Source organism: Pinus tabuliformis, chromosome 2_2 (genome assembly GCF_031772625.1).
Source record: "Pinus tabuliformis cultivar Carrire ecotype Pingquan chromosome 2_2, CPIR1, whole genome shotgun sequence".
In the NCBI taxonomy this organism is placed as follows: Eukaryota; Viridiplantae; Streptophyta; class Pinopsida; order Pinales; family Pinaceae; genus Pinus; species Pinus tabuliformis.
In genome coordinates, this window is record NC_142300.1 from 116,591,792 (window position 1) to 116,615,984 (window position 24,193).

Below are 24,193 nucleotides of genomic sequence, written 5' to 3' on the forward strand. Positions count from 1 at the left end.
TCTTGTTAAGTGAAACATATACTGCTCCTATTGAAGCAATTGCTATGGTACGAGTCATAAGGTATTTAAAAAAAATTGAGCAAATGGAAGAGGGTAAATGGTCTAAGGTTGTCTTTAATGATAGATTGTGCAAGAGCAAAAAAAACTTAGATGCAACAAAATAACAAATGGTTTAGTAAATGGGGTATTTGCTTGAACACATGTCCCATGAACAACAAAGAGATAAAAACTTTTGTTATGGAAAAGTTCCACAAACGTACTTGGGATAAGGAGCTAGGAAGATTTTTTTTTTTTTTTTTTGTTTTGTTTATTATTAAATTGAAGTGTTTAATCTCACTCATAGTCATCAGCCAAAAGCATACATAGAGGCCAATATCTCTTGGAGAGCCAAAATTCTTATTGCTCAGTTAAGAACTAATTCTCATCAACTCCATTGTGAAAAGTAGAAATAGAAAAACATTTCATTTTAGAATGTGAGGCCTTCAAAGACAACATGGAAAGTTATGCAAATATGCTTGCAGCTAGCGCTTGGATAATCTATTTTTGAGAAGCTCAGAGCATTTAGTTTGAAGCTTTCACAGAAAATGGCCAAATACATCAAGGAGATGAAGAAGCAATCTGTGCAATAGACTATCTTTAGCCTTGTGGATGTTAAAATATTTTTTTTTTCTTCTATAGAGTATATTATGGTAGTATATTACGGTATAGAGAGTGGCAAATGCAGCAGATGTGTGCGCTTTGCAGGGAAGAGATGGGGCTAACAATATGCATTGGCGACATTCACGGGTACATTGACAAATTGGAGCGGGTGTGGATGAATTTGGAGCACGAGCTAAGAGAGTCCTTCGATGATTCAACAGTCATATTTTTGGGAGATTACTGCGACAGAGGACCCGATACAGCGAAGGTAATAGATTTCCTCGTCTCTCTTCATGAGCGTTATCCTGCACAGAAGCACGTATTCCTCTGCGGAAACCACGATTTTGCCTTTGCGGCGTTCCTGAGGCTTCTTCCGCCGCCGCCCGATGGTTTCTCTTTATCTGACACGTGGAAGGAGTACCAGAAGAACGAGGAGAGGGAGGGGTGGTGGTCCGGCGAAGGCTACGAAGAAATGCATATCCAGGGCAGAAGATGGGCGGGGAATATCCGTGATCGATACAATGTGAAAAAGGGGATGGATTACAAGGGTTCCATCTACGACGCAGCTCCGACGTTCGAGTCCTATGGAGTCCCCCACGGCGACGGAGGTACAGATTTGCATTTTCTTTCCGCCTTGCCGAATCTCCTCCATCAAAACCGTTGGCCACTTCGACTTTCCCTTAAAATGTTGACGCATTTTAGCTTGTACTACCATAATATCGCAGCAAAATCTGTCCAAAAGTTAAATCGAAATACCAGATATTATGAACACCCCTAGCTAACCAGGTTTCCCTATAGCTTTTGGACTCTAAATAGCTTGCGTCTAGCACCATCTAATCTAAATTGCTGTGCTGCTACTCTACACCTATCAGGGCTGCCCCCTCCTGTCAAACAAACAAGCTGAAATTGATCCCAATACGAAAACGCGAGCTTCTCTTTTTTCATCTTTTATTTTGCAAATCAATCTACCCTTTGGAATAAGCCGCAACAAATGGTGGCATACATACGTGCACTAATTGGCATTCTTATATAAGCTTAATCGATAGTCATATATATTGACCCTCGCAATCTTATATATTATGGCATTCCTATACGCGAACCTTCCTGAAATTGTCATGAGCCGTGGCTTGTATTCTTATGAATGATTGTCGCGAGCTTCCTTATTTATGACCATTTGTGCAGCCTTGTATATCATCATTTTGAGTATTCTTAAACATGCTTATTGTTGGCATTATAATATGTGGATTCGGAGTTAGCAACGTGGACTGGTATCTTTATTCTTACTCTTGATGTGTTTGGAGCCGGCAAGGAGACTTTGTTCTAGTTGGTCTATCAAGGTGGACTGGTATCTCTGCCCTTACTGGGCTGGGGCTAATAAGCAGACTGTGATGTAGTTGGGTCTTAGCAAGGCAATATCTCTGCCTTTGATCTAGTTGGAGCCAGGAAGGAAACCTTGATATAAGTTGGGGTTAACAATCATACTTTAATTGAGTTCGGGTCAGCAAGGAGACCTTGATCTAGTTGGGGTCAACAAACAGACTTTGCTTTAATTGGGGCTTAGCAGGGTGGACTAATATCTCAGCCCTTGATGTAGTTGGGGCCAGCATGGAGACCTTGATCTAGTTGGGGCTAACAAGGTGGATTGATATCTTTACCTTTGATTTGGCCGGGGTTAGCAATGAGACCTTGATCTAGTTGATGCTAGCAAGGTGGACTAGTATCTCTACCTTTGATTTGGTTGGGGCCAACAAGGAAATTTGATCTAAAGGGACTTAAAAGGTAGTCTTAAAGCTGTGAGTAACAACTCTTGGCATTCTTAAGTAACGTTATTTGCTTCCTTATGAACAAATGTGTTGGATTCCCTATATTTGGCAAGTAACGTTATTGGCTCCCTTATGTATGGAAATCTTTAATATTTTTATATGTGTTTATTGTTGTCTAAAACAATTGATAATACTCGTATATATGGACACTATTGTACTGTTGCATATGCTTATTCATGACATTCCTATATGCGAACCTCCTTGGTGTTGTCATGAGTTGTGGCTCTTGGTATTCTCATGAACGAATGTGTTAGATTCCCTATATTTGTCAATCTATAAAGCCTTATGTATATCAACATTTTGAGTATGCTTCAGCTTTAACATGCTTATTATTGACATTATTATGTGAAAGTTTTCTACATTTCCATATAGTAAGCCACATCACTAATATTATAATGGCTTGGTGATGAGCACTTTCATGGCCATTTCCACCTATTTGTGGTATTTCTCATTAAGAGGGAGAATTGTATTGCAAAAATTCTTATAGGCCAATGATAGCTTCCTCCCATCTGTGTTATGGTAAAAATAATTATATACACTTATATTATGCTCATGAGGTGGGATATTCTATGGTTTTGTGAGCATCTCATTTAGATGTCAAAGAGGGCATCATAAACAAATGTGCAAATATAACTTTGTCGAGAAGGATACGACTCTTAAAATGCTATATCCTTGATAACGATTTTCTTATGTGAAAGCAAGAATGCAATGAAGTATGTATATTGAAAGTCTTGTTGCTATAGTAAATTAGGCAGCAAATATCTTTTGGGTTGGCATGGGGTTAAGACCCATGGTTCAAGCTCCTTAGCCAACAAATACTTATAAGCATCAACAGTTCCAATCCTGAAGAGAAGGTCTCATTTGAGACACTTACATGAATTCTAGAACCTTTCGACCAAGATCGTTTGTAGAAGATGAAATAATCTAACATGGAAACATTATAGTCACATCTAGCCATTCACATCAAGGTTCCTTAAAGATCAATTAAAGACTATGATAATATTGCTAATTTTAGATAACAATGGTATGTTCTATGCTTTAGCACAATTTACTTCAATGATCCTTATCAACCCAATGACAATTTCCAACAATTTCCAGTAGCAATCACATTAACTTAAACACATTGATAGTAAATGCAGATAGAACATAAAAACACGTGCAGAAGACAAGCCAAGACAATAGGACACAAGATTTGGCAGATGCCAGGGAAAAACCCCAAATGTGGGGAAAACCCTTTGATCAAATTTTCTTATTATTATTCATTAGTTCAATAGAGAGAGAGAGTATATAGATCAACTTCACTTGCTGATTACATAGACAAAACAACCTTGTCAAAATCAACAGTCAACTGTAGCCCTAACAAAAAATTCAACATTGGTCAAATCAACAGCAAAATGTCCTCCAACCAGTTTGGTCAACAACAGACTAATTCGACCTTCAAAGAGAGTCAAAGTCAACCCAAAACAGTTTGGTCAAACCCAGTCAAAAGAGAGAGAAACACTGCTATAATTTCTACGGTCAAATCTGAAGTCAACATTGGTCAAACTATCCCAAACACCTCGATTTATGTGCTAAAAAATGCGGCCTCTAAAGATTGAAATTCTGCCTTGATAACCGAAGTCAACGAAGGTCAAATGAGCCTTGGTCAACGTTGTTCAACGTTGGTGTGTTCCTCTGAAATTTAACCTATTTTGGCCCAGGAAAATTTGCCCTCCTGCCACACGTGTGAAGAAGAGAGAGGCTATCCCCAAGTTGTATGAACTAATCAAGAGAGGAGAGAGAGATGTGTGATGTGATGTCCAAATGAGGAGAGAGGTCACTCCTATTTATACAATTCGTTGAGGATGAGGAGACACATCCATTGGGCTTCTTGAGCCTACATTTGATTGAGGCCGACCTTGACAATTTGTGCATTAGAGAGAATAAATTCAAAATTCCACTTTCTCTTGTCGGAATAAGATAATCTTTATATCAAAATTGGACCTCTCGAAAAGAGGGATTCAATGCAATAATCATCTCCATCATATGAGCTGTCCAAGGTGGAATTTTTCCCTAGTTGCCAATTTTAACACTCCCTCTCAACTAGGGAGAATTCCACCTGCCAGTCCATCTGTCATTATGCCATCCTGTCATCATGTACCATATCTGTGATCACTGCTCTACTCTTCTCTGCTGATCCATGAAGTAATAATGAAGAAGAATTGATCGAGAGTGAGTCACAAGACTTTACCACTCTCCACTGACAAAAGTCAATTCTTGATCCCAGATCAAGTTGTTGAACACCATGCATCCTAGTCATAGGGAGTATGACAGTACACAATGTGTAAATCGGTAGTGCTATGGTCCCTAACCATCTTTTCCCAACTCATTGGCCAGATGAAAGATACTTCCCATGAGTCCCGACTCCATGGGTAGGATGTGTGTTGGGGCATCGACAGGAGAAGGTGAGCCACTCATCCTGCTCATATGCCATAGGAGAAGGTGAACCACTCATCCTATGCATATGTTAATCGTAGGCAAAGGTGAACCACTCACCCTACATACATGTGTCCGCAATCGTAGGGGAAGGTGAACCACTCACCCTACACACATGTCAACCATCATGGGGTATCATTGGGGAAGGTGAACCACTCACCCTGTATCTAGTGCACCACTAGGGAAAGGTGAACCACTCACCCTATGGTTGCTCGTAGCTCCAAGAAGTACCCCAAGCCCCCAGGAGCTCACAGATCTCAGTGTCCAACTCATACGAGACCCTCATAGGAGGGTCGTTCCACGACTCCAAGATTCTTTCGAAAGGTTAAGAATTTGACCTTCCCCAAAGGCTTCGTGAGAATTTCTGCGACCTGCTCATTCGTCCTGATGTGTTGGAGCCTTATTGCTCCCCGTTGTACCATATCCCGAATAAAGTGGTACTTGATATCAATGTGCTTGGAGCGGTCGTGGAACACAAGATTCTTTGATAGGTGAATCCCACTTTGGTTGTTGCAAAAGATCACGGTGGTATCTAGCACGTGCTCAAATAACTCACTGAAGAGCTTCCTCAACCAAACAACTTCACAACAGGCCATACTTGCAACAATGTATTCGACCTCGACGGTGCTTAAAGTAACCGATTTTTGCTTCATGCTCATCCAAAATATTGGAGTAGATCCCAAAGAGAAGCAACACCCAAGCGTGCTCTTACAATCCACCACACTGCAAACCCAGTCAACATCTGAATATCTGTGAAGCCTCAAGTTCCCTACAGTGTATCTCAGACAATAGTGGATTGTGCCTCGGAAATATTTCAAGAGATTCTTAGCAGCAATCCAATGAATGTGATGAGGCTCGACCATAAATTGACTCAACGTGTTCACAACAAAGCATATGTCAGGACGGGAGTTGACCAAGAACATCAGGGCCCCCACAAGTTGACGATACTTGGAAGGGTTCGCTAGTCCAAGCCCAACAACACTACCACATAGCTTCTTGAAGTTGAGTTCCATCAGAGTAGATACTGACTTGTAGTCCACCATCTCACATCTCTCTAGTAGCTTCACAATGTATTTTCCTTGAGAAAGGAAAATCTCACCTGGCTTTTTCCAGACCTTCAATCCTAGGAAGTAGCGCATCAATCCTAGGTACTTATCTCGAATTCGGAAGCCAGTTCCCTCTTGCATTGATGAATGAGAGAGTCATCACCTATCAGAAAGAGATCATCCACATAAAGGACCAGAATGAGAGGTCTGTCCTTTTCAACCTTGAAGTATAGGTTTGGGTCAACATCGCTCCTTGTAAATCCCAACTTCATAAGATAGCTATCAATCCTCTCATACCAAGCCCTAGGGGCTTGCTTCAACCCATAAAGGGCTTTCTTCAACCTGCATACATGTGTCTCATGATCTTGAACTTCGAACCCCTCGGGTTGTTCTACATAGACTTCCTCTTTAAGCGAGCCATGCAAGAAGGCAGTTTTGACATCCATTTGGTGTAGGTTCCATCCTTGCGAAGTGACAAGGGCTATGATCGAACGGATGGTGGTATATCGGGAAACTGGTGCAAATATCTCATTGTAGTCTACTCCTTCCTTCTGAGAGAAGCCTAGAGCAATGAATTTGGCCTTGAACTTTTCAACCCTCCCATAAGCTCCATGTTTGATCTTGTAGATCCATTTTGAAGTGACCACTGACTTGTCCTTAGGTCTAGGAACCACATCACAGACATCATTCTTCATGATCGACTCATACTCCTCGTTCATCGCATCCTTTCAAACTTGGTGTTTCACGACTTCTTCAAATGTACAAGGCTCAGATTGTACAATGGTACTCATGGTAGCTAAGTACCCTTGGTGCTTGTTCGGCTTCTTGCTTTCACGAAATGTCCCCCTCGTTGCAATATGTTTCTCAACATCTTCAAGAGTTTCTTTGAGCCGCAAAGGTCTTTTTCTTGAAGTAGTGGGCTCACTAGGGGGTGGATCAATGGGATCCATTGGACCTTCCACATTGGGCATCGATTCATCAGACGAAGGTTCATCCTGCTTTCCTGCATCATCATCATCTTTGTCCTTCCTAGGGATAGGAAGATCTTGTACTTTCTTAAGGGTAGAATCTTCATCGAAAGTGACATCATGACTTATTTCAACTTCCCTTTGACCAGGCACATAGATTCTATATGCCTTTGAAGTTTCACTATAGCCCAGAAATGTTCCTTTCTTCCTAGATGCATCTAGCTTGTTTATTTTCTCTTTCGGCACATGAAAATATACGGGACAACCAAAAATTCTAAAATGAGAAACATCAGGTTTCTTACCGGTGAAAACTTCTTCTGGTGTCTTGAAATCCAATGCTTGACGTTGGCATCTGTTTTGAACATACATAGTGGTGTTGGCAACTTCTCCCCATAAGAACTTCGGTAGACCTTGGTCATGAAGCATGGCACATGTGGCTTCTATGATAGTTCGATTCTTTCTTTCGACAACTCCATTTTGCTCAGGAGTATATATAGTAGTGGTTTCCCTCTTAATCCTAGCTTCTCTACAATAGTCAATGAATTCATTTGACTCATATTCGGTCCTGTTATCAGTTCTCAATATTTTGATCTTCTTCCCTGTTTGATTCTCGACCAAGGCTTTGAAAGAGCGAAACCATTTGAACACTTTGTCCTTCAATTTTAAGAAATAAATCCATGTTTTGCGAGAGAAGTCATCCACAAAAATTGCATAGTACAAATATCTACCCAAAGATGTCACGGGCAACATACCTGATAGATCAGAATGGACTAGTTGAAGAATATCGGTAGTTTGACTTTGACTTGAGGGGATGGTCCCCTTGTATGTTTTCTTGCTGCACAACCCTGACATACACCTTCCTGATCTAAGTTGAATTCGAGCATCCCTGTGACCATCTTCCTTACAACGGGTAAGGCTTTGTAGTGAAGGTGAGCAAATCTTCGGTGCCATAATTCAGATTGAAGAGAAGTATCACAAGTCATGGCTCCCAACGAACTTCCTCCAACCTGATAGAGACCTTCAACCTTGAATCCAAGAGTGAATGCATCTCTTAGGTTCCTTTGCCAAACACGGACCTTCCCATCAATGAATGTCACCTTGAAACCTTTATCTTCCATTGCAAAAATAGAGACCAAATTCTTTTTCAGATCAGGTACATACAACACTTCTTGTAAATGAAGGGTTTGACCTTGATTTAAGTGAAGAGTAATAGTCCGAATTCCTTTCACGGGATAAGTGGAATTATCCCCAAGTATAATCTCCATACTTGGCTTCTTTTCAATCAAGTTAGAGAGAGCCTCTCTGTACCCAGTAAAGTGCCTTGAGGCACCACTATCAATCAACCAATGATCCAATGTATTCAGAGGAGAGGCGGTGGTGAGGGCATAAATCAGATAAAATTCTTTTTGCTTTACAAAATTAGCTTCTTCATACCTGGAGTTTCTCAACTTCTTGGGAGGACGACCATTTCCATTTCGAGCAGCGGGAGCATTCTTCTTTCCTTTGTTGTTGAACCTGTTGTTCCTTTGATTGCCATTGTCTTTGTAGTTGTTTTTATTATTGTCATCGTCTCTTGGAATATCCTTCTTCTGAGGACACTCTCTAGCGAAGTGGCCAAACCTGTTGCAATTGAAGCATCTTCCTTTTCTTCCTTCTTTGAATCCCGACTTGAACCCTTGACCTTCTTTTCTTGGACCAACATCGTTCTTCCTCTTAGTATGAGTGGAGAAGGCGGTAGGATTGTTTCCATTTGAGGGTGTTAAGTTTTAGGTATGTTCTATGCTGAGAGCAAATTTACTTCAATTTTCCATATTAGCTCAATATCAATTCCATATTAGCAATCACATATAGCATGATAGTAAAATGTAGATAGAACATAAACATAAATCGTAGAAAACAAGCCAAGACAAGAGGACACAAGATGTGGCACCAGCTAGGGACAAACCCTAATGTGGAGAAATCCTTGATCAATTCTTCTTATGTTCTTCAATAGTTCAATAGAGAGAGAGAGATAGTACATATACATCAGAACTCAACACTTTGACTTGTCAAAATAAGAGCAGAGATCTTCTCTAAGAAGATGTCACATGAGGTAGCTGATCTGAACACAAGTGATTCCATCACCTTGTTGTACCTATCACTGTGCTGCACCATCATAACATGTCCATCATCACTGTGCTGCACCATGCTACACCATCACCATGTCCATCATTATTGTGTTGCACCATGCTGCACCATCACTGAGCTGTACCTCATCATGTTGTACCCAACATGCTGCTCTTCATCATCATGCTGCACTATGCATCACTGTGCTGCACCACTGTCACTGTGCACTATGCATCACTGTGCTGCACCACTGTCACTGTGCACTATGCTGCACCATTCATCACGCTACTTTGTAATATTCCTAATTAGCCATGGCTCATTGGAATATTCGATTTTGCTCAATTTTGTCTTCTATAGTTATTTATAAATAAAAAGGTGAGGAAGGGGGGGACATAACTCACTTTTTGTATAAAGTCACTCCCTAGTAGCACAACGTTGTAACTTAAAGGGGAGCCAAGGGGGCCAAAGGACCACGTAGAGAAGGGGGCCCACGTAGACACTTGGAGGGACTGTGCAGATGGAGGAGCACGTGGCAAGAGAGAGGCTACATTGGAAGAGTGGGCCTTAGGGTTTTGAGAGAGGCCAACGCTATAAAGGAGAGAGGAGCCTTCTCATTTTGGGCATTCGATTATGTTGCATTTGAGCTAATCATTTCGACTTAGAGCACGCTGGTTGTTTAGCCTGTCTGCAACACTGTTTAGTGCATCGAGTGTCTCCGTTCGGAGATCTCACTCTTAGCCCCGGGGGACTTCGAGTGCCTGCTCGGGCAAGGTAGTTTCATCAATATTTTGCAAGAGGAGCGATCTCTGGAGTTGAGGAGGAGCTGAGCATCTTGATGACTGCGTAGTCTTGAGAAGGGAGGACGCAGTCCTTTTCGGTAGGAGCTCCGGATTGGTTTATGTGGAGGATTTGAGCTTGGAGATTGAGCAAGGGATCAACCCTTGCATATTGGAGGATTTTGGCAGAGTCTCGGGTAGAGTTTTGGAGGATTCTCTTCAGGGGCATCGCAGAGCCTTAAGGGATAGCGTAGATCCTCAAGGGGGTGATTTTCGGGGGTCAGCTATTTTAGAAAAACTTTCTGGGCTTTTCTGGGTTTATTGAGCAAAGGTTGATTCCAGAGTTTCAGCATTTTCTGAGGAGGGGAACAACCCCAAATCCTCACTTGATTCCAGCAGTAGCAGCAGCATAGCAGTTCTCCGGCAGCTTCGACGCAGTACAAAGAGAGGCCATTTCCTTACCATTCTGAGTGTATTTCTTCACTTGCTTTGTGCAAGTCGAGGTGCTATCTTTCTGATCACCTCTTGTACTCTTTCCATTACTCAGTATAATAAAATGGCTTAGCATTTCTCTCTGCATTTCTTGAGTATCTGCTTATATTCCATGTATACATTATTGTATGTTGCACTACTGTTATTTTTATCTCTTTGAGCTTCCTGGCTACTATACCACTTGTGTGTTTTTCTCCTATACTCCTAGACAGAGTCTGGAAAGGGCCAGGTAGCCTCCAGATCTTGTCCTCTTTTCAGAGGCGACATATCTGGTAAATGCCCTCCCAGTCCATCTCTGGTTGGAGTTTGCTTGTGTTTGAGGGATACCCTTGATAAGGGATATTACAGTGGTATCAGAGCATAGATTTAGCTCAGCCTGTGGAGCTAGCAGTCTATGACACTGAGGGAGAAGCCCTACATCTGTTATAGAGGTAGGAAATACAGAGATATTGAGCGTAGGTTGGAGAACACCTACGAAGAGGGAGACTGTGTTCGGGTGGTAGACACAGAACAGGAGGAACCTGTGGTAAACACAGAACATGAGGAGCCTGTGGTGGACGCAAAGCAGGAGGATCCGATGGCAGATGAGGATGGGAAGAGATTTGCGGACATGCTCCTCAAATCTGTGCAGGATTTGTAGAGGCAGATCGAGGTGATGGGGCAGAGATTCACGACGGTGGAGGCTAGACAGCGTGAGAACCCACAGGTTTTCCAGATTGGTGAGGGATCGGGTACATCCCACCATTTGCCAGAGCAGGGTGCCACTCAGCGTGATACTACTCAGCAGATGGCTTCACACGCCCCTACACGCTCTACCATGCCCACTTTCCTAGGAGCAGACACGAGGGCCGGAGCCCAGCAAGAGGCAGAGCCCAGTCATATGGGCGATTATTTTGCAGAGTACCAGGCCTATGGGCAGGAGTTCAGGGATGCTCTCTCATTCAGAGACTTTGTTAAGCTCCAGAGGGATAGTAGACCCCGCGACTATCACAGAGGATACCGGCATTATCATGATGGAGACACCCACCGCACAGCTAGTAGATTCCACTTGCCTATGTTTGATGGCTCATCAAACAGTTCGGCAAAGTCTTGGGTGGAGAAGCTGGACATCTATTTGCGGCTTAACTAGATGTCGGAGACAGAGGCCATCAAGGTGGCGACATTACATTTGGATGGTGAGGCCCAAAACTGGTGGTTCCATGGGTTGGTTACACTCAGACACTCCACAATGACGACATATGCCGAGTTCACCAGGAGACTGATAAAGAGGTTTGATCGGAGGATCCGGAACAACACTTTGTTGAGCTGATGAGGCTCAAACAGACCGGGAACCCAGAGACCTACATTGTAGACTTCTTGAGGATTTCAGTGATGGTGCCAGATCTATCCGCGGCACGGAGGATCTACATGTTTGTTGAGGGGTTAGTAGAGCCACTTCGGGGTCTAGTCAGATCCACTAGACCAGCCACACTCCAAGATGCTATTTGCAGGACTCGGGACTTACAGGATGCCTTACCCAGGACCCGGACACCTTACCCCCAGAGACAGGGTTTCCAGCCTAAGGGGAAGGATGTGAGGATTCCACCTCCAAAGGGGAATCCAAGATGAGCACAGATTGATGATGATGCCAAGAGGGAGCTGAAGAAAAAGCGGTTGTGCTTTACCTGTCAGGAGCCGTGGGCACCGGGACATAGATGTGCTGCTGTAAAAGCACATTTTATTGAGGTCTTCTCCGAGAGTAGCGGGGAAGAGGATGAGGAGGATGATGTGGAGGCAGGAGATAGTCATGCCGCGATAGTCATGCCGCGTAGGATCGTTTGCCACCTCCACCACCAGCAGCAGGTGATGCAGCTTTTGCACCTACCAGAGGGGCACTTGCAGCATTGCGAGTTCCCAAGTATTTGACGCTGCGCGTACGGGGGATAGTACGTGGCCAAAGAGTATCAGTTTTGGTTGACAGTGGGGCAACCCACAACTTCATTGATGCACATATGGTTGAGCGGAGAGGTATACAGACAAAGAGCTTCAATGGCTTTTCAGTTTTGGTCCCAGGAGATCAGACCATGATGTGTGTTCGTTATGTTCCAGAGTTATCAGTGACGATGGGCACCTACACACTGACTAACCACTTTTTCGCGGTAAATATTCCGGACACCAACCTGATACTGGGTGTTCAGTGGCTTATCACTCTAGGGAAGGTCACGACAGATTGGAAGGCCCTAGAAATGGAGTGGGATGATGAGAAGACAGGGAGGCATGAGACGATACGGGGACAATAGACACATCCGCCTCAAACTGTTTCGGCTCATCGGATGGAGGCAGTCTTCTGGAAGGGAGACGTAGAATGGGTAGTGGAGCTGCATGCATCAGAGGCAGGGACTACAAGGCAGACGGTGCATCCAGAGATACAGTCCATCCTTGACTAGTATGCCACAGTGTTTGGGGAGATTCCGCCGGGACAACCACCGGATTGGGGGTTTGAGCACGCCATTGAGCTTGAGCAGGGCATACAGGCAGTGATTACTACCCCCTATAGGCATCCCAAGGCCTATCGGGATGAGATTGAGTGGGCCATTCAGGAGTTGCTGGCTCTTGGGCACATTCGACCGAGCAAGAGTCCTTTTGCTTCTTTCGTGGTGTTGGTGAAGAAGAAGGACGACACATTGAGGATGTGCATTAACTATAGGGCCCTGAACAAGAAGACCCTGAAGAACAGGTACCCCATACCCAGGATCGATGAGTTGATGGATGAGTTGAGAGGGGCACGGTTCTTCTTAAAGATTGATTTGAGATCTGGGTACCATTAGATTCGCGTGAGGGAGCAGAACATTCCCAAGACCGCCTTCAAGTGTCACTATGGGCACTTTGAGTTTGTGGTGATGCTCTTCGGGCTAACCAACGCCCCAACTACATTCTAGTCCTGCATGAATCACATCTTCCGCAGTCACTTAAGGAAGTTTGTGTTGGTGTTCTTTGATGATATTCTCATTTACAACAGGACTTGGGAGGAGCATCTCTAGCACATTGAGACAGTGTTGCGCATCTTGGAGGAGCAACAGTTCTATGCCAAGCTCTCCAAGTGTGAGTTTGGGTTGACGGAGCTGTTGTACTTGGGACACATCATAGGAGTGGACGAAGTGAGAGTCCACGGGGAGAAGATCAGGGCCATCAGAGATTGGTCGGAGCTGAGGAACGTGACAGAACTTTCGGGATTCATTGGCATTTGTACTTACTATCGGAAGTTCATCAAGAGTTTTTGACAACTTGCTGCACCCCTGACAGATTTGACGAGGAAGGGGGCATTCAGTTGGTCGGATACAGTGCAGCGAGCCTTTGACAGGCTCAAGGAGGTTATGAGCTGCTGCCCAGTGCTTGTATTGCCGGATTTTTCGCAGCGATTTGTTTTGGAGTGTGATGCGTCGGGAGAGGGGATTGGCGCAATGTTGATGCAGGGAGGTCACCCTATAGCCTTTGAGAGCCGGAAGCTTCTTCCGCATGAGAGGTTGTATTCTATATACGACAAGGAGATGCTGGCCATTATACATGCAGTGGCCAAATTCCGGCAGTATTTATTGGGTAACAGGTTCAGGGTGAGGACTGATCACAACAGCCTCAGGTTCTTTTTGGAGCAGAAACAACAATAGGAGAGGCAACAGAAGTGGATCAGTAAGATCCAAGCGTATGACTTTGACATTGAGTATGTCAAGGGTAAGAACAACGTGGTAGCAGATGCCCTTTCACGTAGACCAGCCACGTTGTCTCTTATGAGTTTGGACACAGACTGGAGGACTCGACTCTTAGTAGAGTACTCCAAGGACAGATTTGCATGTGAGGTTATAGATGGGCAGGTGATGGATGACAGGTACAGGGTAATCAATGAGATCATCTACTATAGGGATCGGATCTTCTTGACTAATAGATATCAGCTCAAGAAGAAGATACTTCAGGCATCACATGATTCACCATTGGCCGGCCATTAGGGGTTTACCAAAACCTACAGGGCCATTAGAGAGATGTTCTCATGGAAGTGCCTCAAGGAGGACGTACTCCAGCATATCCGGGAGTGCGATATTTGCCAGAGGAACAAGGGGGAGATGAGCCATCTCGCAGGATTATTGTAGCCTCTTCCCATTCTGGAGAGGAAACGAGAGAGTATTTCGATGGACTTCATCATAGGGTTCCCCATGCTGCAGGGCAAGGATTGTATCTTTGTCGTCGTTGATCGCCTGACAAAGTACGCACACTTTTTCGCCATATCTGCGCACTACACAGCAGCGCAGGTGGCCCGAGCTGTTCTTCAGAGAGGCCTTCAGGCTCCATGGTCTTCCTAAGACCATCATCAGTGAAAGGGATGACCGTTTCATGGGTGGTTTTTGGTAGGAGCTTTTCTGGTTGGTGGGGATGGAGTTGACACCGAGTACCAGTTAGCACCCACAGACGGACGGGCAGACATAGATAGTTAACAAGTGGCTGGAGGGCTACTTGCGTAACTATGTCAATGGGCAGCAGCGAGCATGGCTAAAGTGGGCTGCATCTAGGGGAGTACTGCTACAACACTACACATCACATGTCCATTGGTATGTCACCATTCTATGCCTTGTATGGATATCATCCTTTATCTTTTGCTGATGTGATGTTTGGTGATAGCAAGGCTCCGAGAGCCAAGATTTGGATCCAAGAGAGTTAGGATATTCTCCGAGCTCTCAAGGATATTATGGCTACAGCGCAGAACCAACAGAAGCTGTATGCTGACAGGGGTCGGGTGGAGAGACAATTTGAGGTAGGGGACTTGGTCTACCTATGATTACAGCCATACCGGCCGTCGTCGCTAAAGCAGAAGGGCACTGAGAAGCGCAAGCCTCGCTTTTATGGGCCATACAGGGTGATACGCAGGATTGGACAGGTTGCGTATGAATTGGAGTTGCCCCAAGGCAGCAAGATTCATAACGTTTTTCATGTATCATGCTTGAAGAAGGCATTGGGGTAGTGGGTGACAGTGACAGATGACGAGCTACCACCCACGGATGATGAGGAGCATTTGGTGTTGCAGCTAGAGGCTATTATTGATACTAGGGAGAGGCAGCTACGGAGCAGGACGGTCCGGGAATTCTTGGTTAGGTGGAAGAATTTACTGGATGAGGATGCCACTTGGGAGAGTGAGAAAATTTTGCAGCATCCATTACTTCAGTTGCTTGAGGACAAGCAACATTTTTGCCGGGGGAGACTGTAATATTCCTAATTAGCCATGGCTAATTGGAATATTCGATTTTGCTCAATTTTGCCTTCTATAGTTATTTATAAATAAAAAGGTGAGGAAGGGGGGGACATAACTCACTTTTTGAATAAAGTCACTCCCTAGTAGCACAACGTTGTAACTTAAAGGGGAGCCAAGGGGCCAAAGGACCACGTAGAGAAGGGGGCCCACATAGACACTTGGAGGGACTGCGCAGATGGAGAAGGAGCACGTGTCAAGAGAGAGGCTACGTTGGAGGAGGTGGGCCTTAGGGTTTTGACAGAGGCCAATGCTATAAAGGAGAGAGGAGCCTCCTCATTTTGGGCATTCGATTATGTTGCATTTGAGCTAATCATTTCGACTTAGAGCACACTGGCTGTTTAGCTTGTCTGCAACACTGTTTAGTGCGTTGAGTGTCTCTGTTCGAAGATCTCACCCTTAGCCCCAGGGGACTTCGAGTGCCTACTCGGCAAGGTAGTTTCATCAGTATTTTGCAGGAGGAGCAATCTCTGGTGTTGAGGAGTTGTTGAGCATCTTGATGACTGCGCAGTCTTGAGAAGGGAGGACGCAGTCCTTTTTGGTAGGAGCTTCGGGTTGAGTTTATGCAATGTTCCACCAAGGTTCCGGGACGAGGGGGTGAGGGAGCGAGGGGGCGCGGGAGCGGCCTATGCAAAAGCTCCCTACCATTTTTTAGGAAACGTGGGGGAGCGTCAGGGTCTTAAAAATTTATAAATATAAAATATAATTTATTAATTGAGTCCACTATGACAATTTGGTTTGAATTGAAAAGCTGCAAAGCGTGATCATTGATATGAATATCATTTGACATTATCCAAATTTATAATATCATATAAAATAATAAATTTAAAATTCTAATTCAGCTTTGGTCAAATTCTAATTTAGATTTTGGTCAGACAGAGGGAGAGCTTCAGCTTGATAAGGTAGCCACTGAGTTCTGTGAAAAGGTAAATGAACAGATCAGGAACACTACATTGGCAGTAGAAGGGGCAACTACAATGGGTTGTCCAGCTGTATTGGATCCAACAGCTAGAAAGTTTGTTATATTATATATAATATAGACAGTACACCATATGCTGAAAGGAGAGTTTTAGTTCCAGGAGAGATGAGAAGATCACATGAAAGAGTTTCTGATAGTTTACTATCAAATGACATTGACTGCAGGATGACCATCTGCGAACCAACTTGGGTGACCAACGATGGCATGGATAATTTGTCTACCTTATTAGAGCAATGCCATGCAGTTCAAACTTCAAACTAGCAGTGTATTTCAGGGGTGAAAATAATTTTCAGACATGAGAATTCAAGCTGAGCAACTGTGCTCTGTGTAAATTTTGTAACTGTATAAATTCATATATAACGACAGTGCCTGAGATTTCTTGTTGCCCATAGTATTTTGTCATGCTTGCAGTAAACGCATGTTAGTCTATAGTCCACCCAATTATTTCCCACAAGACATAGGTGCTGCTTCCATAGTTTGTATGTCAAATGTCATGCAAATTAAAAACACAAACTGAATGTCTCATATTCTTTGCCTGTCACTCCAGTTATCTCCCCACTGTAATCCAACCATCACTTGAGAAAAAAGAGAAGTTTTAAAAGGGAAAATTCATGTACGTGCTATATGGTCCAGAAAATTTCCATGATACTGACCCTCTAAAATAACGCTTGTTGAAACCAAAAGACAGCACAAGACGTTATCCCCATATAGAACATGAGTAGCTTTGTACCACTTTAGGTCTATTAAATCATAAACTATAAGCAAGGCCCTTTTTTTGGGAGCGTGGGGAAATGTCCCCTCAGGGAAGGGAAACGTTTCCCTGGCACGTCCCCCTGAGTTTCCTCCATTTTGGGAGCGTGGGGAAACGTCCCCTACTCGTCCCCAAGTCCCCGGAGCGCGGGGGAGCGAGGAAACTAGACCCCTAGGGGGGGGGCGAGTCCCCGTGGAACACTGAGTTTATGTGGAGGATTTGAGCTTGAAGATTGAGCAAGGGATCAACCCTTGCATATTGGAGGATTTTGGCAGAGTCTTGCGTAGAGTTTTGGAGGATTCTCTTCAGGGGCAGCGCAGAGCCTTGAGGGATAGCGTAGATCCTCAAGGGGGTGATTTTCGGGGGTCAGCTATTTTAGAAAAGCTTTCTGGGCTTTTCTGGGTTTATTGAGCAGAGGTTGATTCTAAAGTTTCAACATTTTCTGAGGAGGAGAACAACCCCAAATCCTCACTTGATTCCAGCAGTAGCAGCAACACAGCAGTTCTCCAGCAGCTTGGACGCAGTACAGAGAAAGGCCATTTCCTTACCATTCTGAGTGTATTTCTTCACTTGCTTTGTGCAAGTCGAGGTGCTATCTTTCTGATCACCTCTTGTACTCTTTCCATTACTCAGTATAATAAAATGGCTTAGCATTTCTCTCTGCATTTTTTGAGTATCTGCTTATATTCCATGTATACATTATTGGATGTTACATTACCGTTATTTTTATCTCTTTGAGCTTCTCGGCTACTCTACCACTTGTGTGTTTTTCTCCTATACTCTTAGACAGAGTTTGGAAAGGGCTAGGTAGCCTCCAGATCTCGTGCTCTTTTCAGAGGCGACATATCTGGTAAACGCCTTCCCAGTCCATCTCTGGTTGGAGTTTGCTTGTGTTTGAGGGATACCCCTGATAAGGGATATTACATACTTCATGCACCCTTTTGCACCATGTTGCCCATACACCTTACCGCACTATCACTGCACTGCAATACTGTATCTTACCAGCCTTAGCTGCTTGCTATGGCTTGCAGCCTAGCAAAACAGCTAGGCTATAGATACACTCTTCATGATACTTAAGGACAACGAATAATCTTGCTGCCTTAAGTGTTGCGGCTAGGAGACTGAGATTACTTCCTTACTGCGGGTAGGATAGCTCTTCCATGACAACGTTTAGCATCTATCCTTCATGACTGCATTTCAATTAGAACAACAACATAAAACACTTGTTAGCACTAGGACTTGCTATCCCCTTGCTCTGTGTTGAAGTTCCTTTATGCAGCGTATGGATCTCTTGATAGTGTTTAAGGCTTGCTAGAACACCATCTCATAACAACATATAAACCCTTATTGACTTGCTAGAACACCTTCTCATGACAGCGTATAAACCCTTATTGACTGCGGCTTGGAGGCTGTGTTTAGGACAACGTATAGACTTCTTTTGGACAACATTTAAGGCTTGCTAGAACACCATCTCATGACAGCATATAAACCCTTATTGATTGTAGCTTAGAGACTGTGTTTAGGACAACGTATAGACTTCTTTTGGACAATGTTTAAGGCTTGCTAGAAACTCCCTCCTTGCGGCTAGGAGACCCTCATTTTGACTGCGTATAAGACAACGTAGATGCCTTCTCCTTTTGAATGTAAGTAGGGCTAGGGTAACTCCTCTTAGGGTAGTGCATAGACTTTCTTTAGATAGAGTCTAGAGTTAGTGCAAACTCTCTAGGGCAACGTATCCTCTTAGTGACTCCTCCTTCCACCAAAACCCAAAGACAAGTGGAGAGGAAGAGATCATAAGAAGAGTGTGTCCAAATGACTAGCAAGCCACCTCTTTTTATACTAAAACGTTGAACACAAGTGGGGGCAATTTGGTTGCTGGCTGACCATGACGAATTGTCCCATAACACAAGTAAATTCATATCTCCATGAATACATGTCAGAATCGGTAGATCAATCCTACACCTCTCGACGAGAGGAATCCAAGAAAAATATTCGCTGCCATGAATAAATATTAGCTGCCATGAATAAGTAGATCCACATGGAGTTTGGCCTTAGTTGCCAATTTTAACACTCCCTCTCAACTAGGGAGAACTCCATCTATTAATCCATCGGCCAGACTGTACTATCTCTGCCATCAGTGCCCTGCACTCTAAGTTGCACGAAACGGGGAAACAGGTACGAGTTTCCGAAACGGGCACGGGTACGAAATGCGACCTCTCCAAATTTTGGAAACGGGAAACACGAATATATATATATGTGTGTGTGTGTGTGCAATCATAAAGCATACATGATACATTATAATTTATTACATTTAAACATTATGATTAAATTTACATCACATTTACTCATGAATGATCACATAATGAAAATAAAAATATCGGGATATCCAAAAGCAACCTTTATTATATATCCAAATCTCAAAATCAACCTTTATTATATATTAATATATGAGGCTACAAGTACAATAAAGACTATAAGGCTGCAAGAACTATAGAGACAAAAGACTAATCCTCAGCATCATAATCCTCATAAAAAATAGAAGCAAAACAATGCTCAACAATGGATGGTGGTGTTGAAGAAGATGATAGGCCAATTCCACTTCCAGGTTGGACCTCAATATTCAGGGCAGCAAGAGAGAGATCCAAATCAGGACTTTCTGCATCCACATCCCATTCTTTAGAAGGACGACTGTTGTATTATGGACCCCTACGAGATGCAAGGCGAAGGTTGGAGTGCACATAAACAAGATCCTCTGCTTTCTGTGAGCCCAACCTATTGCGCTTCAAAGAATGAATAAAACCATAAGTGCTCCAATTCCTTTCTGCTGATGATGAGCTTGCCACTTGTGAAAGAATACGAATGGCAAGGTTTTGCAAATGTACACCATTTGCTCCATGACAAATCCAACACCTAACTGGATTCATGGTGCTTCTCTCCTCCAAAGCTGATATATCTGCATAATCATCTATTCCTGCAACAAAACTGGCAAATTCTTCCTTTACCTCCCTGTGTAGATGAGAAGGAAACATTCTCATAAGGGATTTTTTCACCCCATTAGCCACCTCTCTATCCTTATGGGGTGCCTTCCTCTTCCCATTGCTTTGAGCAATAAGCTCCTCATCATAAAATTTGGGGTTCAAAGCATGTGCTAAAGTGTGCAATGGAGTGTTGAAATTGTTCCACCTATCAACAATGATTTTCTTGACTAAACCAACAAAATGATCATCAACAAACAAAAGTTGTGGAGACCCTTGCGAAATGATTTCCATAGTTTTCTCAACCATGGAATCTATGCCATCATATACCTCTCCTAAGAAAGGTTGGTCAGTGTCAACACTTCGAAGAAGCTCAAATGCAGGGGTTGTGAACTTTAGCAAGAAATCTACCTTGCTCCACCAATCCTCATCAAGACACAATCTACGCACCATATATCCCCGCTTTGAATCTGCTTGTCTCCACTCAATCCAATGTTGACTCACCACCATAGAAACTAATGCATGCTTAACCTTAACAAGGCGATGCAACATCAGGAAGTTTGAGGCATATCTTGTCTTAGCAACTTTTAACAACTCCAATTTGGAGTACTCTCGAAATATGGCCTGAGATTGGTGGTGGTTGGTGATGAATTTGACAATCTCCCTTGCTTCCCCTATGATTTCCTTTATCCAGGAAACTTTGTTGTCGATTTCCTCATCAGATTCAGATTATGGACAATGCATGGTGTCCAAAAGATGTGATCTACCTCCCCTCAATAATTAAACCTATAGCTTTGCAAATTGGTGCATTATTCGTGATAACTTGCACCACCTTGTTAGGCCCTATTTGTTCAATAGCTTTTACAATAACATCAACAATGAACTGTGCATCTTTTACCTCTCCTGATCAATCTTCCGCCTTGATAAACATTGCTCCTTTGGGGGAAGTGGCAATGATATTTATCAATGGTCTGCGCCTTGTATTTGTCCATCCATCTGAGACTATGGTAACCCTAGAGCTACTCCAGGAAGAACGAATTGGTGATAAAATATCCTCCACAAGCTCCTCCTCATTTTTGAGAAGCTACGTTCTAACTTTCTCATAGTTTGGCCTCTTGTACCTTTAAGGAGCTTTGTTAATTGCCCTTATCATATCTTGCTAGTAAGGAGAGCGAACAACATTGAATGGGATACCACATGCATAAATGCACCTAGCCACTCTGGAATCAGTTTCTTCTCTCACTTGCACATTCACCAATTTAGCAATTCTGCTATCCTGAACTAATGTGGATGCCCCTCTGGTATTTTTGGGTGCTGTTTGTTCATGTTATTGAGTGGCACCAACTCTCCTCTTTCTTGCTTCAACTACAATCCTCGGCTCAATGTTAGATGGAGCTTGAGGAGTAGCTTGAGTAAGCTCATCATGCCTTCTCGTAATAACATCCGCCTCATCTTGCTCTCTTTGATATGCCCTCCTTGCCAATGTATCTGCTGTTTTTGTGCAACCCACAACCCCTTGTCCTCCTCCATGCAAAAGATGCGCCTTCACTCTTGGGTAGGAGCCCTTGTACGAATTATTGCAAAGATTACATCGCCATTTCCATGAGCCACGACCTCCACATTTTTGAAGCTTCTGAACATGCCTCCAAAGAGGATAATATTCAGCCCTTGGGTTGGCCCTAGGGCTTGAACTTGTAGCTGCACTTTGGTTGGAAGCCATTGCTGCAAAAATAAATTAAAAAAAAAATCTGTAAAGAAAAAACGTTTTTCATATTTTTGGCAGCATAAACCCTCGAAAAATTGAAGAAATAGTTGGAAAAACTAAGAAAATGAATGTTGCTTACCCAAATTAATTTTCTGTAGCTGAAGCTACCCCAAAATGCCAGAAAAGACGAGAAATATGGTTTAGCTGAGCCAAAAAACCAAGAATGCCGTAGCTGGAAACTCTGCACTCCAAATCTGTTGCTGAAATCTCTTGCTCTTGCTGATGAAATCTCCTTTGCTCACTGTTGAAAACACCCTCGCTGAAACCACTGCTTTCTTCCTCTCTTCTCCTTTGCTAAAATCGCCAGTCTCAAAGAGAAACGACTTGCTCAATCGTGTGATGAGAGAATGAGGCGAAGGTCACTTTTATAACTTGAGAGAGGCATCTAGAAGCAACTAGAAGTCACTTTAGTTACCCAATTAAAAAATAGAAAACAAAATTAAAAAAAATAAAATAAGAAAAAGTCAATCTGCGTGGGGAAACTCCGCCGTACGGCCCAGAAACTCGTTTCCGGCCTTATTGGCTGTGTTTCCTCCTCGAGAAACGGGCCAATATGGCCGGAAATGAGTTTTCAGGCCGTACCGTACAGGTTTCCCCGTTTCCGTTTCATTTTCGTACAGAAACGGACCCTCTACCCACGTTTCCTGCAACTTAGCCTGCACTGCTCTGCTTTGCCGAACTATGAAGAAGAAAAAGTGATCGAGAATGTATCATACCATCCTCTACTGACCTGAAGTCAGTCCCATATAACAGAGAGTGTCTCATACCGCTCTTACTGACCTGAAGTCAGTTTCAATGAAGAGAGTGTATCATACCACTCTAATTGATCCGAAATCAATTCCAAAAGAGAGTAAGTTATATCACTTAATGATCTGAAGTCAGTTCCAAAAGAGAGTGAGTTATATCACTCTTACTGACCCGAAGTTAGTTCCAATTGATCCCAGATCAATATCGTCCTAGCATAGGGAGTACGGTAGTAACATGATGCGTCCATTGATACTACTATGGTCCCTATCCTCATTTCCCTACTCATTGGCCAGATGAGAGGTGCTTCCCATGAGTCCCAGATTGCATGGGTAGGATGTCTCAGCAGGAGAAGGATGAACCACTCATCGTGCCTACATGTTGCCAGGGGTATCCTAGGGAAAGGCTGAACCACTCACCCTGTACACAACAAATCACTTGGGGAAGGCTGAACCACTCACCCTATGACCGTGTCTCAGTAGGAGAAGGATGAACCACTCATCTTGCCTACATAGCAGACACTGGGGGAAGGTTGAACCACTCACCCTATGGTTGCTCTTCGCTCCACGATGTACCCCCAAGCCCCCCAGCGCTCCCAGAGCTCAATGTCCATATCATATAGGACCCTTAGGAGAGAGTCTCTCCATGACTCCTAGTTGTTCTCAGAAAGTCAAGAATTTGACCTTTCTCAGGGGCTTCGACAGAATATCGGCGACCTGCACATCAGTCCCAATGCGATGGAGCCTTCATGCTCCTCAATGTACCATATCCCAGATAAAGTGGTACCCGATGTCTTCCTTATTGTGGGTAGGATAGATCTTCCATGACAGCGTTTAGCATTAGGATGACAACGTTTAGCATCTATCCTTCATGACTACGTTTTAATTAGAACAACAACATAAAACACTTGTTAGCTCTAGGACTTGCTATCCCCTTGCTCTGCGTTGAAGTTCCTTTATGCAGCGTATGGATCTCTTGACAACGATTAAGGCTTGCTAGAACACCATCTCATGATAGCGTATAAACCCTTATTGACTTGCTAGAACACCATCTCATGACAACATATAAACCCTTATTGACTGCGGCTTGGATACTGTGTTTAGGACAGCGTATAGAGTTCTTTTGGACAACGTTTAAGGCTTGCTAGAACACCATCTCATGACATCGTATAAACCCTTATTGACTGCGGCTTGGAGATTGTGTTTAGGACAACATATAGACTTCTTTTGGACAACATTTAAGGCTTGCTAGAAACTCCCTCCTTGCTGCTAGGAGATCCTCATTTTGACTGCATATAAGACAACGTAGATGCCTTCTCCTTTTGACTCTAAGTAGGGCTAGGGTAACTCCTCTTAGGGTAGCGTATAGAATTTCTTTAGACA

At 43.5% G+C, this 24,193-nt stretch overlaps 1 protein-coding gene across 1 annotated transcript in view; it reads left to right on the forward strand.

The window, feature by feature from the left end:
• Positions 1 to 597: 597 nt before the first annotated feature.
• LOC149191632 (tyrosine-protein phosphatase RLPH2-like) overlaps positions 598 to 24,193 on the forward strand; it is a 234,696-nt gene continuing 211,100 nt past the window's right edge. The window contains exon 1 of the mRNA XM_089404380.1: positions 598 to 1,247. Coding sequence (XP_089260506.1) covers positions 719 to 1,247 — 529 coding nt within the window. The 5' untranslated portion in view covers positions 598 to 718. The remainder of the gene's footprint in view (positions 1,248 to 24,193) is intronic.